The sequence below is a fragment of the Macaca nemestrina genome, chromosome 10 (assembly GCF_043159975.1).
Source record: "Macaca nemestrina isolate mMacNem1 chromosome 10, mMacNem.hap1, whole genome shotgun sequence".
NCBI classification, from domain to species: domain Eukaryota; kingdom Metazoa; phylum Chordata; class Mammalia; order Primates; family Cercopithecidae; genus Macaca; species Macaca nemestrina.
In genome coordinates this window covers 51,918,209-51,936,903 of record NC_092134.1, presented here as the reverse complement: position 1 = coordinate 51,936,903, position 18,695 = coordinate 51,918,209, and the positions used below count along the sequence as shown (strand labels likewise).

Genomic DNA, 18,695 nt, shown 5'->3' with positions numbered 1-18,695 from the left:
TGCTGGTTGGAGGTGAGGACCAAATCCAGGCCACTCTTTTGTAGCAGCCCATAATTTAAACTCTTCCTCTTCTCCAAAACTCTCCTCTCTTGCCCATTTCCAGCCTCTGAGGGATTACCCTACCCTCAAAACAACCTTTTTAAAGTATGAAACCCATTATTGAAATCCAGATCTTCTTTTTAAAGTCAAATAAAGTAAAGGCCAGAAGGAATGTGAACATTTTGTAAAGCAACATAGTGATTTAGTAGCTGTGACTATAATTTAGGTTTCCTGTTTTGAGTTTTATAGTATATCCTCCTTTACTTTAAGTAACTGACTATGAGTTACTATCTGCTTAAAGTATTTCTAAAGTTTTAAATGCTTATATTTTCTTCGTATATGTGTGTTAGATGTAATGCACTGAACTACAAATGGAATTAATTCCAAGAAGGCTGCTTTACACTTACTCTTGTGTTGTTTCTTTCAGCTTTGAGTTCAGAGATTTCTTCTTCCTTTTCTAGAAGTTGTTCCCTGCAGGCATTTAATTCTTTTGTCAGTGCAGCAAATTCCTGGAAGAGTAATAAAAATATTTGGAGAAATATTCAAGATCTAAAAGCAGACAAAATTCAAAATATAAATTTCAAAATGAAAAGAATGGGGAAATATGACCCCATTGACTGGTCAACATATATTGCTGTTATGAAGTATCTTAAATTCATTATTCAAAACATGCTAATCCATAATATGTATCATATGCATTTTATTACGATAGTGTATAAAGTATATTTCAAAATATATCAGATACATCACACTGAACCTACGTTAATATGATAACTTATTCCCAGAATCAATTTAAGTTTGGCTAACAGCTCCCAAAATTTTACACTTTAATTCCTATACAGCAATGTTTATACAGAGTACAGTGGATCTTCAGAACAACTACACAAAACCCTGCTAAATGTGCTACTTTGAGATTAACAAATTTATTTTGTTAACAAGATGAAGCAGGGTAATCTACTTTTTTTTTTTTTTTTGCAAAGTAATAAATATGCCTAAGATTTGATAACATGATCTAAGATTTTCTTATTAATTTGCATATTGCTCAGTCTTTCTAAAAGATAAGCTCCATGTGGACACAGGCTTTGACCTGTTCACTGTTACACCACCAGTGCCTAAGACACAGTGGGAGCTCAAATGATATTTATTTTTAGTTCATAGAAATAGGTCATATTGTTACCAAAAAATTGGGGGCTCTGGAGTAATTCTGTCTTCATGTGGTTAATGACACTGTGAAGGAATCTTCATTGGCCTCCTTCCCCTAAATGGGATCAGAGATCATATGATATGGTATTTTTACCAATAGGTGGAGAGTTTGTTTACACACAGAAAAAGGTTATTTAATAAGAAGACCAAGAAATTCAACTATTCTGGTATTCTACCTTATAAACAAATATTTAATTTAAAAAAAGTAAACAGATCCATATTATCACCAAACCTGTCAGAGTGATTTTCAGTAGTAAAATTGATGCTTATCAAATATTTAAGTTTTTGGGAAAACTTAGCTCTAGGCTGAGAAGGCACTCAGAAGATTAAAAAAAAAAAAAAAATGAAGGAGACAGGTTTGGTTAATGTAACCTCCAGGGAGGCAAATTTAGTGAAAAGAAGATGAATATGATGATTATGAAAAGCTGGGGAAGGTTTGGAGTTTATATTTTTGTTTGCTTCAAACCATTTATTTTGCTTAGTTTCTCGAAATGGCTTCAACCCAAGTGAGTACTTCAAAGATCTCAGAGTAGGCTTTAGGGCTTAGATTCTAGATGACAGAGTTTATTGTTGCATTTTGGCTGAAATAGGGATAAATGTTTTCTCCCCGATTGCTGCTTAAATGCTGCTAATACCCTGAGCATATTATTTATGTGGTAAATGGAAATAAAACAAATAGAAAACAATAAACCTTTCTCTAGAAAATAAAATTTTCTTCATATACTGCATAGTTTTGATACAGAAAATAAGTGATACCTGAAGATTCTTTATTGCACATTATTAACATGTAGGCATTCAGAAACAATTTTGTGTATATTATTAACATTGACAAAGATAAAACATAAAATCTGTATATTTAACATCATGCTAATTAGCTATTATAATTTTAACATTAGATATCTCTAGGCAGTGAAATTATGAATGAATTTTGGTTTTTGGCTTCCACCCATGTATTTCAATCATCAAACTTTCTTCAATGGAGAAATATGTTTTTGTGCTTTGAAAATAAGAGAAAATATAAATCTGTAAGTGCAGTAAAAGAATCAAGTTTTTAAAGCAGAGGGGAGAAATTAGTCAAGATGTTATAGGCCACGGAAGACTTGGCCTTTTTTGTTATTATGGCACTCATTCTGAGTAGGCTAGTGACTCCATGTATCAAGATTAGTCTTACATTTATTAACGTCCTAGCAACTTTCAGGCACTACTTTCATGTTCATTATACCATCTTGCTCTCTAAATACCTAGGGAGGGGGTCATACTCCCATCTTATGGCTGAGGATACTGAATAATGGTAAGTTGTAGGTCTAAGTTCACAAAACTCACAAGCCACAGGGAGTGAGTGAACTCTGAGCATCATTCTCCACACTGCAAGTTTAGTGCTTTTCTACTATTTCATTTTGAACCTAGTTGTTTGTTGCCTTTATATTATTCAGATCTGGAGTACATCTAGAGGTGACCTTTTTCTTTATCTGAAACATTAAATAATATTACTACTGATATGGTTAGGCTCCCTGTCCCCACCCAAATCTCACATTGAATTGTAATAATCCCCGGGTGTCAAGGGCAGGAACAGGTGGAGATAATTGAATAATGGGAGTGGTTTCCCCTCATACTGTTTTCCTGATAGTAAGTTTGAGATCTGATCGTTTTATAAAGGGAAACCCTTTTCACTTGGTCCTCATTCTCTCTTGCTGCCATCATGTAAGAAGTGCCTTTCACCTTCGACCATGATTGTGTGACCTCCCCGGTAACATGGAACTTGAGTCCATTAAACCTTTTTTTCTTTATAAATTACCCAGTCTCAGGTATGTCTTTATCAGGAACGTGAAAAAGAACTAACACAACTGCAATTATCTTGCATGATCCCCCTTAATTAGTCCAAGAGTGTGGGGAACTAGAAGGTCCAAAGCATAGTATACCTTCTACATAGAGCAACAAGTGTTAGACAAGCATGTTCTATGTATCTGAGATCGCGTAAAGGCAGATATTTCATTTGGAGTTAACCACCAAACATTTTAACACTTTTCCTCTGACAGTTCTCTTTTCTATACCTATTCTCCTTACCATAAATATGAACTGAGCCTCACATCATCTTACAAACATATCGATAACAGCGAATACGGTTAACATTGATTGTAACCTTACAGTTACGGTATGCAAGGTCCTCTGCCAAGCAATTTATATTAATTATCTCATCAATCCTAATAACACACCATAAGAAACTACTAAAATCTCACTGAGGCCTAGAGAAGTTAAGTAATTTGTTCAAAGTTGCACACCTAGTCAATGATGGAGCTGGGCTTTGAACCCAGACAACCTAACTCATACTGGGTGATTACAATAGGTTGTTTGTTTCCCCTGACCACAGGCTTTTCCCTTCTGATTTGTGCTTCAATTTTTGGAAAAATTATATTTCCCACGGTCATCAAACTTTCAGTGCTTTTAACCTTCAAACATATCAAATTGAAACCAACTTTAACTTTCAAAATTCAAACCACCCAAAACATGGCCCTTTCATAACTAAACAGCTTTATTACTTATAGAACAATAGTAACTATTAATACCACTTTGAGCAGTTGGCACTTTGTTTTGCCATGCCCCAAGCTAACCGTTTTACATGAATAATTCCATCTACTCCCTATTTTTCAGATGAGGACACTGAAGCTTAGCAGTGATGAATAAATTGTTCAAGGACGCAGCTAAATATGACCCACTTTGATTCTAAAACGTTTAGATTTCTGCAACACTACATCCTTCTGGCCAAAAAAAGGAGTCTCTTAACAAATGTCTCAAGCATTATGAGATTATCATCTGTCTAACTATCCAGCCACTCATACAACAGTTATTGAACTCCTACCACATATCAGACCCTGTGCTAGATGCTAAAGATATGAAGATAACATAGAACAGTTGTTGCAGTTGACCTCACAGAACTTTCAGAATTCACATTTGAGGGCCATCAGGGATCTCCATCATTAACAAGCACTCAAAACCCATCACCAAGTGCCACACACAGAGTAATACTAGTGTATGCCTTTTATAAGTCATGCATCCCTCAAAAGCCTCCTTCCTAGACAGTCTATCTACTGTCAAAAATTTATCTTTCCTGTTTCCATTTCTACCTTTTCATTTTTTTCAACTTTTTTTCTTGTTTCTTTTACATACTATCTACTGTGCTTCAAATACTCTTCATCATCCCTCTGCCTAACTAATTCACTTTTAAAGCACTAGTTAGCCTTCTTAATGCTTTAAAATACCTAATTGTATTGTTTTTATAATAACTGAATTATGTGTTAGTCTCCTCCACCTAAACAGTACAATCCTTTAAGGCAAGGTTGTTAGTGTATTTTTATATCCTTAGGCCTTAGCATAGTTCCCGGAAAATTAAGTAAACAATAAATCCTTGTTGTGATAATAAATAAATGGTTTACTTTCCTCAAACTTTGGACTTTGATACCAAAATAAATTTAAAAGATATTATCGGAGGTTTTTAAAAATTTTTCTAAGTGAGAGCACTATAATTTGCTTAACATATAACAGATATAATATTCTTTTTTTACTTTATAGCTGTTGTTTTGTCTGTATTGAAATATACTATATTCTGCCTAGCAATGACATTATTGTCTGTCATGCTTTCTAATATGTATATATACATACATATATATGTCATTTTGCTCTTTGTGGTTGATGGCTGATCTGATTCTCTTATCTCACCGATTCAAACATGCTTAGTTCTTTCTACAGATTCCTTTTAATTCAGACATAATGAAGTATGAATAGTTTCCTTCTAACATATATGTCTCACTGCTTTAAGCTTCTGATAATACTCTGTGTTATACATTGCATTCCGTTTCTTACCTTTTTCACACATATATATGGGTGTGTGTGTGTGTGTGTATATATATATATATAGTGATATAGTGATTACCAGGACATTTGCCAAATTCAACAAATTATTCAGAAAATCTTTTCTGATCCTGGTAGTTTCCACAAGGAGATCTGCAGTATACCTCCCACCTAGGAACAGGCTAGCTCTAGTGCTGAAGCTCATTATCATGAAAGCATAATTTTGTGATATAAATATTTGTGTTGAATGTAAAGATGGTAGAATGAATGAGGGCATGTGCACCTGAGAGAAAATGAATGTGGCAGGAGAAATCATGAAAATATTTTCTATTCCTTAGTGCTTTGGGCCTATTGCTCTGAATAATTCATGCATTTAAATTTATCATTTGTTCACTGGATCTATCACATTGGTCTTATTCATTCTTAAAGTGAAAGTGTGTATTTAACCAATATGGTATTTCTCTAGTCTAGCATTTCTCAAATTATGTTTTTAGAACAGTATTTCCACAAGATTCCCAGAAAGGAATTCATGGGGGAACAACCTAGAGTTCCATATATAGAAAAATGTATGAATTAAATATAGTAAATGCACATGATGGAATATTATGCAAAGGGAAGAACAAATAGGTTAGATCTTTGTATAACAACATGGAAATATTTCAAAAATATAATTTTGAGTGAAAAAGGTAAGAAACAGAATACAATGTATAACACAGAGTATTATCAGAAGCTTAAAGTAGTGAGAAATAAATGTTAGAAGGAAACTTTATTCATACTTCATCTGAATTAAAAAGAATCTGTAGAAAGACCTAAGTGTATTTGAATCAGTGAGATAAGAGTATTAGATCAGTCACCAACTACTAAGCATACTCAACAACTTTTGAGACTATTTTGTTCTCCAACCCATGCGTGCCAAATACTTTCTTTTTCCAAAGAGCAAAATGACTTTCCCTACTCTATGTTTTGTCCCTTGGAATTTTAAAGAACAGTCAAGATCTAGACCACACAGGCCGGGCGCGGTGGCTCGAGCCTGTAATCCCAGCACTTTGGGAGGCCAAGATGGGTGGACCACGAGGTCAGCAGGTCGAGACCATCCTGGCTAACACGGTGAAACCCCGTCTCTACTAAAAAAAAAAAAAAAAAAAAAAAAAAAAACTAGCGGGGCCATGTGGCGGGCGCCTGTAGTCCCAGCTACTCGGAGGCTGAGGCAGGAGAATGGCGTGAACTCGGGAGGCGGAGCTTGCAGTGAGCTGAGATCCAGCCACTGTACTCCAGCCTGGGTGACAGAGCGAGACTCTGTCTCAAACACAGTGCCGTAACAGTACGCTCAGCGCAAAGGGATGGGTGCCCTTCTCTTTCTTAGTGTGTCCTCAGGCACATCACAAACACATTTATATGATATATATATATATATCACTATGTAGTGGACCCTGTTTTTAGTGCTGGGAAGAAGACAAGCAAAGAAGCAAGTTAAAGTCCTTGCTCTCGATATGTTTATATGTATTCAGGGGATTAATCATTCAAACTACTTTTTCTCTGAAATTAATCTTTTCTAGCCATTTCTATCCCTCTCAATACTAATTCAGCTCATGGTATAAAGCAATAGTTTCTTTATTTAAAAAAAAGAGGAAAATAAAATGACTTTTTTTCTGTTAGTATCTTAAAATTTTGAAAGTATCATTTCTTATACACCAACACAGGTCATCTAACTTCTGTGCACTCCTAAATTTGTTACAAGTCTCTTAAACTACATAAAATCTAAAGCTCTTCTATTTCAGCTAATATTCCCAGTTGTTACCTTTTTACTTATTTTCTTCCCCTCTCTCATCGTTTTTTCTTTTAAAAACAGGGTCTCACCTGCCTTTAAAAAAAAAGACAAGGGTGTTGCTATGTTGCCCAGCTTATCTCAAACTCCTGGCCTCAAGCAATTCTCCTACCTCCAAGTCGACTTTCCAAAACACTGGGATTACAGGTGTAAGCCACTGAGCCTGGCTCTTTACTTAACTATCGTTTCTTAATTACTAATTATATGCTAGGTACCTTGTTAGGAACTTTACATCTGTTATGTCATTTAATCATTATAGCAGTGCTATTATTCCCAGAACACAGATGAGAAAAGTAGAAGAGATTAAGTATTTCCATCGAGACCCATTCCATTATATGGCGATGCTAGTGCCAACATCCCTGAAACCTGTCATATCCCAGAACAAAGATAAGCTGTCTTGTATCTTATCAGTGGTTTCATTCTTTTGTGCTGACTTCTAAGCTAAGGATGAGCTTGAGTAATTCAAGTGTCTGTGCTGCAAATATTTCAAATGATAGGCCTTAGGTCAATATGTTGTTCTTAGTAAGTTTAATGAAAAGAAGCTTCTCTTGTTTTGATCTCTGCATATGTTATTTCCAAAGTGAAAAATACAGGGCAAAGCATAGATTCACTCAGTTCTTGTGCCTATTTACATTCTATAAGAGTAACCTAGACAGGAAATTAAAGAGTGTATAACTTCTTCTGGTCAACCTTCCTCTTCTTTTCAACTTATGCCTTTTCCACCTGGTATATCACCAGACCCTATCGGGCTACCCATTCTCAGACAGACACAGAGCATTCTATTTTTATACAGGTTCTTCTTTAAACTCATTTTCTGACATTTAATAATAAACATAATAGGGCTTGAAAAAAAAAAAAAAACTTCCCTGACTCATTTCAGATGGTATGCTTACTTGAGGAGGTTTAATTGAGAAAAAAAATGACATATTTTCTCATTTACTAAATGCTTGAAAGGCTTTGATTTAATAGGTAAGGCCTCATCTCAGGAAAGCGGGTTAGGAGAAGCTGCATGATAAGAGGAAAATTCAGCCTTTCAATTTCAAGTCAATGACACCAGACAGTCTCCAGAGAAATCTGTGACAATGCATTCATCTTGATTACAATTTTAATACTCTTTACCTTTCAATTAAACCTGCATTTTCTAATCTTGTGGGCCACTTAATTAATGAACGGACAATGGCTTTATTTCTGCAGCCATCTATCTGAGTAAGTCCTGCCTTGAAGAATCGTGAGTGCAAACCAGTTTGAGAGAGAAGAGGAAAAATAAATGGTGAGCTGGAATTCAGCTTCACTAAACACTGCCAACACCCTCACCAACCACAAAAAAGCATCTTTTAAGTTTATTCTTCAACCATTTGTGCAAATCAAAAATAGCTCTCAGGAAAGCATATGGCATGGAAGCATGCTGATTTGACCATCTAGCATTTCAATTAGACAAAATTAACTGCTTCAAAATGCTTTTTTTTATATAATGACTTCCTTAGGCTATGCCCCTCATTTACTGTATTTTGGTGTTTCCTCCTTTGAACTTTAATAATTCTTCTAGCAATTCTATCTGTAATACTCAGTGGAAAGCTTTGGATTTGAAATCTATTTTTATTTGCATATAATTTCACATAAATTTACATGTAAAAAGATATGTATTTTTTCCCCAAACCACAGGACATACTTTCTAGAACAGATTAATAACAGAAGTATTACATTTGAGAGATAAACAAAGCAATGAAAAGACAATGTATTTCTCAACTTTTATATCTACACTTAATATATTAGCTGGTAAAAATTCAGAAGAGTCTTCAGAAATTCAGTTTGGAAATCATTTAATTTGGGAAGAAAGGCATACAGAAATTAATACTTCATCATTATATCACTATGTATATGCAATATTTTTATTTTATTATGTAATCAAATGCAGTGTTAATGACCTCTGTTTTTATTATTGCCTTCTGGTCTCACATGAGCCCAGGGAATGCTGTCATCCAAAATTACTGTGCAAAACAGCCCATGTCTCATGGTCAGCCCTGGGCTAGACAGCTTGAAGGTAGAATTGCCTACATAACTAATGCAATGTGACAGGCACAACTGGACTCAGAATTTTCACAAAAATCATTGGGTAAGATGGCTCAAATTAAAAGCAAAACGAGGTTTAAATTCCATGTACATTATATTTCGTGCCCCCTTGAATTTTTATGTATCTATATTCTAATTAGAGAGCTTTTTGGTCTTTTTCCTAAAACTGCATAACAGAAGACTATGTTAATGTATCATGGTGACTTGGCGGATGCAAGCCTATTTAAAATCCAGCATGCTACAGAAGTCATTCCCTTGGTAGATGTGTACTTGGGTACTTGGTAACTTTTGTTTTCAAATTCTTCTAATCAAGGTACTTAGAATCTTTCAAAAAGTGGATGTTTGTGGAAATCAAAATTGTCAATCAGTCTCAGGCTGTCTGTCCATCAAGCCATGAATCATTCACTATGCTCCTACTGAAATGTGCCTATCTTATGTCTTATTCCCACTCTGCTTTGTGGACACCAATTTCTCAATATATGTATAGAGCTATCCCAGGTATTAGGCTTTCTTTGACAATGGCTTGCTAGAGATGATTCCGCTTGTTTTTAAATCCTGGAGAGCCGGCACTACATATTGTTTTTAAATCCTGGAGAGGTCACTACAGATTGGTTGGGAACATATTTGGAGGCAAGGTAGAGTTTTTCAGTATCCCCACATTGGCTGTTCTGCTGGCACTGCATTGCTTCTGTGGGCCCTAGGCACATTTGCCTTCACGGGCCCATTCATCTATTAAAATATATATATATATATATAAAATATATTAAATATCATATATAATATATATAAAATAATATTTTTAATAGATGAATGGGCTCATGAAGGCATATATTCATATTATATATATAAATTTTATAAAAACATGCAGTTTTTTTCTTTAATGATAACTAAAATGTAACTCTAGAGTCACCTACCCAAGGCTCATTGTTACTCATTGTCCTTTTTCTTTGGAAGGCACTGATAATGAAACTAATTATGTATCAGGGACAAGAGGATTCTCCTCAAGCATGATAATAAAAAAAGAGAGAGTTCTACTATATCATTAGCAAGCTAGCATGGCAGAAGTGATTGACATTAGTGTGATACAGTAAAAATACTCAGCACATTTTTGGAGAGAAAATATCTCCTTTGTTCCTGTGTTCCTGCAGTAATTCTTGCTGATCAGAAATTTACATTACTACTACCTAAGACACATCAAGTGACATTCTATAATGTTAATGTATATAAGGGTAGAGCCTATGAGGAAATTATCTAGATATCATAAAACAGTTCTTCAAAGCTTCCTTAAACATATCTCTGACCGGGCGCGGTGGTTCACGCTTGTAATCCTAGTACTTTGGGAAGCCGAGGAGAGCGGATTACCTGAGCTCAGGAGTTTGAGAACAGCCTGGGCAACATGGTGAAACCCCATCTCCAATAAAATACAAAAAAAAATTGGCTGGGCGTGGTGGCTCACACCTATAATCCCAGCACTTTGGGAGGCCGAGGCTGGTGGATCGTGAGGTCAGGAGTTCAAGATCAGCCTGGCCAAGATGGTGAAACCCCGTCTCTATTTAAAAAAAAAAAAAAGTCTCTGACTTTATCTTCTATTATCCTCTCCTCATCCTCTGATTGCATCTATTATCACTAACCCAGGGCTCACACACCTCTCAAGATGTTTTCTGGTGTCTGAAATGCAATGATAGTATAAAACATATTTGAGAAGTTTTTAATGAACCCTTGCATTGCTTGCTCTGAGATGCTGTTTGAGAGGAGTCCGGCTGCCTACACGTCTGACCAGAATCCAGGGTTAGAGCCTGAAGTCTTTCACAGATTCCCTGACCCAGGTGAGAAGGATGCTCCCTATTGAATGAAGCTCCCACCTCACCCCTTGAGCTCTTGCTCTAAGTTTGAGTAACTGCCTTGCTAACAAATCCTGTCCCTCTGCATAATATCACTAGAATGAGAAAGAGACAAACAGAATGGCTTAGAATCAAGACTGAAGTTACTCACTCCAAGTTTCCTTTCCCTTTGACTTGCTCCATCTCCCCTTCATTTTTCTCCGAATAGAAAAAAATAAAACAAAACCTTGTTCTGGTCTTATTGTATCAAGTAGATGAACGAACAGAAAGGGAGGTCATCAGGAAGGAATTCTTTTCCTTCTTTAGCCAATTCATGCTCTTGTCCTTAATTTCGACTTCTCTTTATGGAGGAGAGGGAAAGAATCTTCAACCTCTATAAACGTCCAAAAGATATTTTTGCGTATTTGATGCTTCATGCATTTGTACATTTATTAAAACTCAACATTCTAAGTACGTTAGTACAATCACCTGGCCCAGTAAGCATTGTAGTTAAAGCATTTCAGGGCTGAGTCATTGCCAGTCAAAAACTCTTTTGGCAGGAAAAGCCAATTTCCAACAGCTCTGACAGTGTAAAGCAGGAGGCATGTTTGACAAGATGCTGCGTATTAATTTAAAAGGCTTTAGCATCTGGTTAGGTAACACCTGCTGTGGCAAACACTCAGAGACACACAAAATAGCATTCGAGCTGAATATTTAAATCTCCCAACATAGATCAACAAAGCTCTAACTCTAAACAAAACAAAACAAAACAAAATCACATCTCTAGCAATCAGTTATAATTATATAACCAAAAATATTTGGGCTACAACATTGTTTGCTGTTCACTGTGCTGAAATGCTGTAGTGGGTGCTATAAAAGTTGTAAAATCTATTGAAACATATTTTCCTGCCTTGGAGAATTTTACTGTGTACAACATTTAAAATTGCACACCGTAGCTCAGAAAAAATCACTTTGTGTTATAATATGTTATATCAATATACAACTAAAGCAGTTTATCAGTGGGGGGCTGGGGGTGAAAGCATTAAATAACAAAGAAAAAGAAGCAAACCATGAAAGAGAAAGCTGGAAAGATTCTTCTAACCACTCTCTCTGTGAAAGTCCATCCCAGCCTAAGGATTGTAGTTGTCTGGCAATAGGGGTGTAGGCGAGTTCTGGAATTCTTAGGACACACTAACATGACATGGTGTCATCAAATGTTCAAATAATATAACACGTTCTAATTCCATAGATACTGAGGGATATTTTTAAATTACTCAAATTTTCTGCGTCATTTACTGTAGAGAAGGAGCTTGCCCTTGTCAGCCTAGTTTGGATACTGGCTCGCTTGACAATGCATTTCTCTCTGCAAATTTTAAAAACTGACACTTTTATTATTCTTCTATTTGCTCCACAATATATTATTGGATGCCTAATATGTAGGAGATCCTGTGAAATTTTTCAGACACTATAATGTGTACAATGGTGAAAAAGACATAGTAAATAGAAGTAACTGGACGATAATTACAACGAAATGTGATAAACGCCATGATCGGGTTATATCCAGGGTGTCCAGCATGCACTCCTGTAAGAGGGTATGTGTGTGAAGGGGGCATCTAAGACGAAAAGTGAAAAATGAGTAAGAGCCAGGCAAAATGTATGTTGAATGAAAATTAGTCCAGATTAGGGAACATCATGAGCAACTTTCTAATATCCAAAAGAGCCTAAGCATACTAAACCTATAAAATTCTTAGAGAAAAACATAGAGGTAAATCTTTGCAATCCTGGATTAGGCAATGGTTTCTTAAATGTGACACCAAAAGCTCATACAACACAAGTTAAAATAGACCAGACTCCATCTGCTATGACTGAATTGTGTCCCCAAATTCATATGTTGAAGCCCTAATCCCCAACATGGTGGTATGTGGAGACGGGAACTTTGGGAAATCATTTTGTTTAGATGAGGTTAGGACTATAGGGCTCTCCAGCTGGGATTACTTCCCTTTTTAGAAGAGGAAGGGACACCAGAGCTCTCTCTCTGCTATGTGAGGGCACAGTGAGAAGGCAGCCATCTGCAAGCCAGAATGAGGTATCAGCAGAACCCGTGCATGCTGAAACCCTGGTCTCAGGTTTCCAACCTCCAGAACTGTGAGGAAATATATCCTTGTTGATTAAGCCATCCAGTGGATGGTATTTTGTTATGGGAGCCAGAGCTAATTAATATACAATAAAGTTAAAAACGTTTACACTTCGAGTAGAATCATTAATAAAGTAAAAGACAATCCACAGAATGAGACAAAATATGAGCAAATTATATATCTGATAAAGGACTGGTTGTCAAAATAGATAAATAACTATTACAACTCTATAATAAAAAGACAAATAACCAAATTTATACATGAACAGATAATCTGAATACACAGCTCTCTAAAGATACACAAATAGCCAAAAAGCACATGGAAAGCTGTTCCACATCATTAATCATCAGAGAAATGCAAGTCAAAAGCACAGTGAAATACGATTTCATATCACCTAGAATGGCTATAATCAAAATCATAAATAATAACAAGCATTGGAAAAGATGCAGAGAAGCCTCATACACTGCTGGTGGGAGTGTAATATGGTACAGTCACTTTGCAAAACAGTTTGTCAGTTTCTCAAGTGGTAAAACAGAATTATCATATGGTCCAGCAATTTCACTACTAGGTATATACCCAAGAAAATTGAAAACATATGTCCACACAGAAACTTGTACATGAATGTTCATAGTAGCATTATTCATTATATTTAAAAGGTGGCAACAATCCAAATGTCCAACAGTGGAGGAACGAATTTTTAAAATGCAAATACTTTTTTTTGTTTCATTTCATATTGTTTTATTTCCTGTGATAAGAACATTTAACATGATATCTGACCTTTTAACAGATTTCTAAGTACACAATATCTAAACTGTAAAGTAAAGGCACTATGTTGATCAGTTGACGTCTGGAAAAACTAATCTTGTATAACTGTAATTTTATATCCATTGAACAACTACCCGCATACCCCTTCTCCCATCTTCTGGTAACCACTGTTCTGTGGTCTACTTCTATTCCTGTAACTATTTTAGATGCCACATTGTCACATATATGAGGAATCATGCAAGAGTTGTCCTCCTGTGACTGACTAATTTCCCTCAGCACAATGTCTTCCATGTCCTTTCATGTTGTCACAAATGGTAGGATTTTCTTCTTCTTTTCTTCTTCTTCTTCTTTTTTTTTTTTTTGGAGACAGAGTCATGCTCTGTCATCCAGGCTGGAATTCAGTGGTATGATCACAACTCACTGCATTCTCTACCTCCTGAGTTCAAAGGATCCTTCAACTTCAGCCTCCAAGGTGGCTGGGACCATAGGTACACATCACTACACAAAGGTAATTTTATATTTATTTATTTATTTATTTATTTTTGGTAGGGAAGAGATCTCCCTATATTTCCCAGGCTGGTCTCAAACTCCTGGGCTCAAGGGATCCTGCCGCCTCAGCCTCCCAAAGTGCTGAGATTTCAGGCATGAGTCACAATGCCTGACTTGGATTTCCTTCCTTTTAAGGGTGAATAATTTTCTATTGTTTGTATATATCATATTTTATTTACCCATTCATCTATTGATGGACATTTAGGTTGTTTCAATTTCTTGGTTATTTTGAAAAATGATACAAAGGACATAGGGGTGCAGATGTTTCTTCAAGATTCTGATTTTAATATCTTTGGTTATATACCCAGAAGTGGGATTGCTGGATCATATGCTCATCTTATTGTTATTTTTTTTGTGAAACCTCTATACTCTTTTCCACAGTGGCTGTACCATATTACATTTCCACCAACAGTGAATAAGGGTTTCAATTTCTCCACAACCTTGCCAGCATTTGTTTTATTTTTATTTTTATTTTTGAAAATAGCCATTCTAACAGGTATTAGGTGACATAAGAAAACTTTTTGAGGTGATGAATATGTTTATTACCTGAATTCCATTGTGGTGATTGTAACATCAGTGTATATATATGCCAAAACTCACGAAATTGTGTACATTAATTACATGAAGAGTTTTTTAAACAAATACACACAAGGAAATATTATTCAACAAGAAAAAGAAATGAAGTATACATGCTATAATATGGATGCTCCTTGAAAATATTATGCTAAGTTAAAGAAGCCAGTCACAAAGGACCATGTTTATGTATGTTCCTCTTAATGTAAAACGTCCAGAACAGGCAAATATATAGAAACAGAAAATGAATTAGTGGTTACCTAGGGCTAGGGAAGTTGGAGAGATTGGAGGAGGTGAGAACTAAGGAGCTCTGGATTTCCTTCTGGGGTAACAAAAATATTCCAAAATTAATTGTGATGAGGATGCACAACTTTGCAAATACACTAAATGCCAATGAATTGTATTTTTAATGGCTGAATAAAATGGTAAGTGCTGCTGCAATAAAGCTGTTTAAACAACAGTAGTTCAGTTTGGATGGAGGGTAAGCTATGCTAGTTATTTTGGTCTTTGGTAAAAGGTAATAATGGGCACCATGGATGGAATTTAGGCAGATGAATGACATTATTAATTTTATCCTCCTTCTTATTAGTTTAGCAACCCCTCAAAGAAATTAAAAACACTAAATTCCTGGACTTGCCAGGCTAAGGGCCAGACTCTGGACCTTACCAAATTCATCAAGGTAATGTAACCCTGAAATATACTTTTTAGAAACCAGTATGCTTGTGGATACTTAATTCTTTTATGTCAATAGCATTTATTGATTATTGCCATTGGAAATTTTTCCATCCCCATCCTTATGACCATCTTAACATCCCCTCCCCCAGCAGAAACAAAAATATACTAAAAACAAATAATACTTCACATTAAAAATATGCCAGCTTCCCTCCTGCTCCTAGGGGACTTCCCTTGCTATGAGTATCTTGCTAGTAAGTAGAAGCAGAAAGAATTTCAGAAGACTTGGCTTTCTTGAGAAGCGCTTTGTAAAATACAATTTTCAAAAAGAAAAAGTATATAAAATTACTCACATATTATCTTAATCTTTGCAACCGTTCATTAGTAGTTTACAAAGGCTCAAAGTATGAATAACTCTTGAATTCTCTCTATCCTACAGCTATTTTCTCATTATGAAACAAGCCTTGTAAATGTTGAATTGCTACAGAAACATACATGTACATAAAATTGCATGTAGGGCCGGGCGCGGTGACTCACGACTGTAATTCTAGCACTTTGGGGGGCTGAGGCGGGTGGATCACCTGCTGTCAGGAGTTCCAGACCAGCCTGGCCAACATGGTGAAACCCCGTCTCTACTAAAAATACAAAAATTAGCTGGGCATGATGGCGGGCACCTGTAATCTCAGCCACTAGGGAGGCTGAGGCACAAGAATGGCTTGAACCCCGGGAGGCGGAGGTTGCAGTGAGCCGAGATCAAGACATTGCACTCCGGTCTGGGTGAGAGAGCGAGACTCCATCTCAAACAAACAAACAAACATTTCCATCTTGGTAGCAAAATATATAACTGCATATATAACAAATTGATTTTTTTTTGGGTATTTTATACCATCTTCCTGCAGCTTCATCAGATAAACCACACGTGTGATGACACTGGCTACTGCTTCGCCTGAGACGTGAAATTATCATGACATTTTTCTTGAAGCAGCTCCATAATATTCCTTGATGCTGAACTTTAGGCAGCAACTATTTAATAACCCAAACTGGCACCCAAGATGAATTTTATTGGTCATCCTGTTCTGGAATTGTAAATTTTTTACATCTTCTTCAAAATATAAAGCATAGCTGATAGTCCAAGTTAGAAAGATGTCCTACCAAAAATTGTCCAACTGCAGAACCATGACTTAGTTTATTATTTACTTATATTGATAAATTACATTAGAATGATTGACTGTTTTCCATGTTATGCACAGAAATCAACACAAGATAATCACCATATTTGACCTCAGGTCCATAGCATTCCTTACTCATTTTTATTTGTGTAAGCTAATGTTACCCGGGAAAATGGAAAAATGGCTATGAGTCAAAGTGTGTATTCAGATGTTCTTTCTTCTCACATTTTTCTTTAACAATGTGTTTCAAGAGAAAGACTATATTTCAAGTAAGAAATTTGATCCTTTATTTTAAATAGGAAAAAAATGTTTAACACCAAAGTAAGAAAACATTTTCAACATTTCCTTCATGTAGAATTTTATTCTTTATTTTTAAATTTTAATTAACTAATTTGTTTTGAGATAGAGTCTCACCACTCTGTCAACCAGGCTGAAGAGCAGTGGTGCGATCTCATCTCACTGTAACCTTCACCTCCCGGATTCAAGCAATTCTTGTGCCTCAGCCTCCCGAGTAGCTGGAATTACAGGCATCCACCACCAAGCCCAACTGATTTTTGTATTTTTGGTACAGATGGGGTTTTGCCATGTTGGTTGGGCTGGTCTCGAACTTCTGGCCTCAAGTGACCTACCGGCCTCAGCCTCCCAAAGTGCTGGGATTACAGGCATGCACTACCACACCCAGCTAATTTTTGTATTTTTAGTAGAGATGAGGTTTCACCATGTTGGTCCCACTGGTCTTGAACCCCTGACCTCAAGTGATCCGCCTGTGTCGGCCTCCCAAAGTTCTGAGATTACAGGCATGGGCTATTGCACCTGGCCCTCTTGTGGAGTTTAAAATTTTTCTTTTAAACAATTCCAAATTTGTAAATGAATACTAGCACCAATATCATTTTATTATAACTTAATTGCTGTGAAATATAATTATTGCTTTTGGATTGTATTCTTTAAAAATCCTGTATTATACTTCATAAGCAAAATTATTATTTCTAAATCTGTTTTCCATGAATTAAAGAAGGTTTAGCCTTCTTCCAATGAACTACAAGTTTGCTAATTTTGCATAGATCACTCTTAGAATCATTTAGGTGATAAAATCACTAGCAGATACCAAAGGGGGACCCTGACTGATTGAAAAATCTAGACAGATGTTGAAATGTGAATTATCTAGAATAGAATAATACACAAAACAAAAATAAAATGGTCTTTTAGGATTAATGAGATTTCTAGCTGAATTATTTCTAATTTTAATTATTCATACTACTCTTTCTTTGATTTTTGTTAATAATCTTGGACAGTCAATCTTCAGATCCCACTAAGACAGAATACTAGAAGCTTTAATTCTATTCTGTCATACAAACCTCTGTATCTAGATGGTAAACTCTGTGAGAACCAGAACTAAAACGTTCTGGCCTCTGTTATTTTGCCAGCTCCTTATATGGGGCCTGACATAGAGACTCTGTATTTGTTAAAGGATCATGGTAAAATGCTCACATTTAGTAATTAAAGTTTGATGCAGATTAGTAAGCATTTTTATTTAAGTAAAAATAAGAACAAAAACCTTGTTCCTGATAAAGCTATTGGTGAATGAATCTTAAAACATGGCATATATATTTCATTATTTTCAAAGTGTTATTCTGTAAACATTTTAAACTTATTTTATATAATGTGTTTTATAATTTTAAAATTCGAGAATATAGTTTGCTATTATTTCTTCTGATTCCAGCACAAGACAACGTAGTTTTTCCTGTGATTTTAAATATTGGCTTGCAAGCTCGTATTTGGTTATCTTAATCTGTTGAGAATTCTGTAAGGTCCACCTGAAGACACTTCAGAGAGAATATATATTTTCCTTCTGCTAGGCATTATGACTCAAGGACTACTTTAAGTTGAGAGTGTTAAAAATGTGAACTCCGATCTTTTTTTAAATTTTTTATTTTATTTTTTATTTTTATTTTTTTTTGAGATGGAGTCTTGCTCTGTCGCCCAGGCTGGAGTGCAGGGGCGTGATCTCGACTCACTGCAAGCTCCGCCT

The 18,695-nt window shown here is 35.7% G+C and overlaps 1 protein-coding gene across 28 annotated transcripts in view; it reads right to left on the bottom strand.

Annotated features, from left to right (window-relative positions):
- LOC105473289 (PTPRF interacting protein alpha 2) overlaps window positions 1-18,695 on the bottom strand; it is a 510,238-nt gene that overhangs the window by 205,643 nt on the left and 285,900 nt on the right. For 25 of the 28 annotated variants that reach the window (XM_011727001.3, XM_011727012.3, XM_071071359.1 and 22 more), the window contains one exon: window positions 447-548. In XM_011727001.3, coding sequence (XP_011725303.1) covers window positions 447-548 — 102 coding nt within the window. Of the gene's footprint in view, window positions 1-446; window positions 549-1,216; window positions 1,298-10,975; window positions 11,198-11,872; window positions 11,949-18,695 lie in introns of those variants that run through there. The other 3 variants (XM_071071379.1, XM_071071372.1, XM_071071380.1) reach the window with 3 other exon arrangements.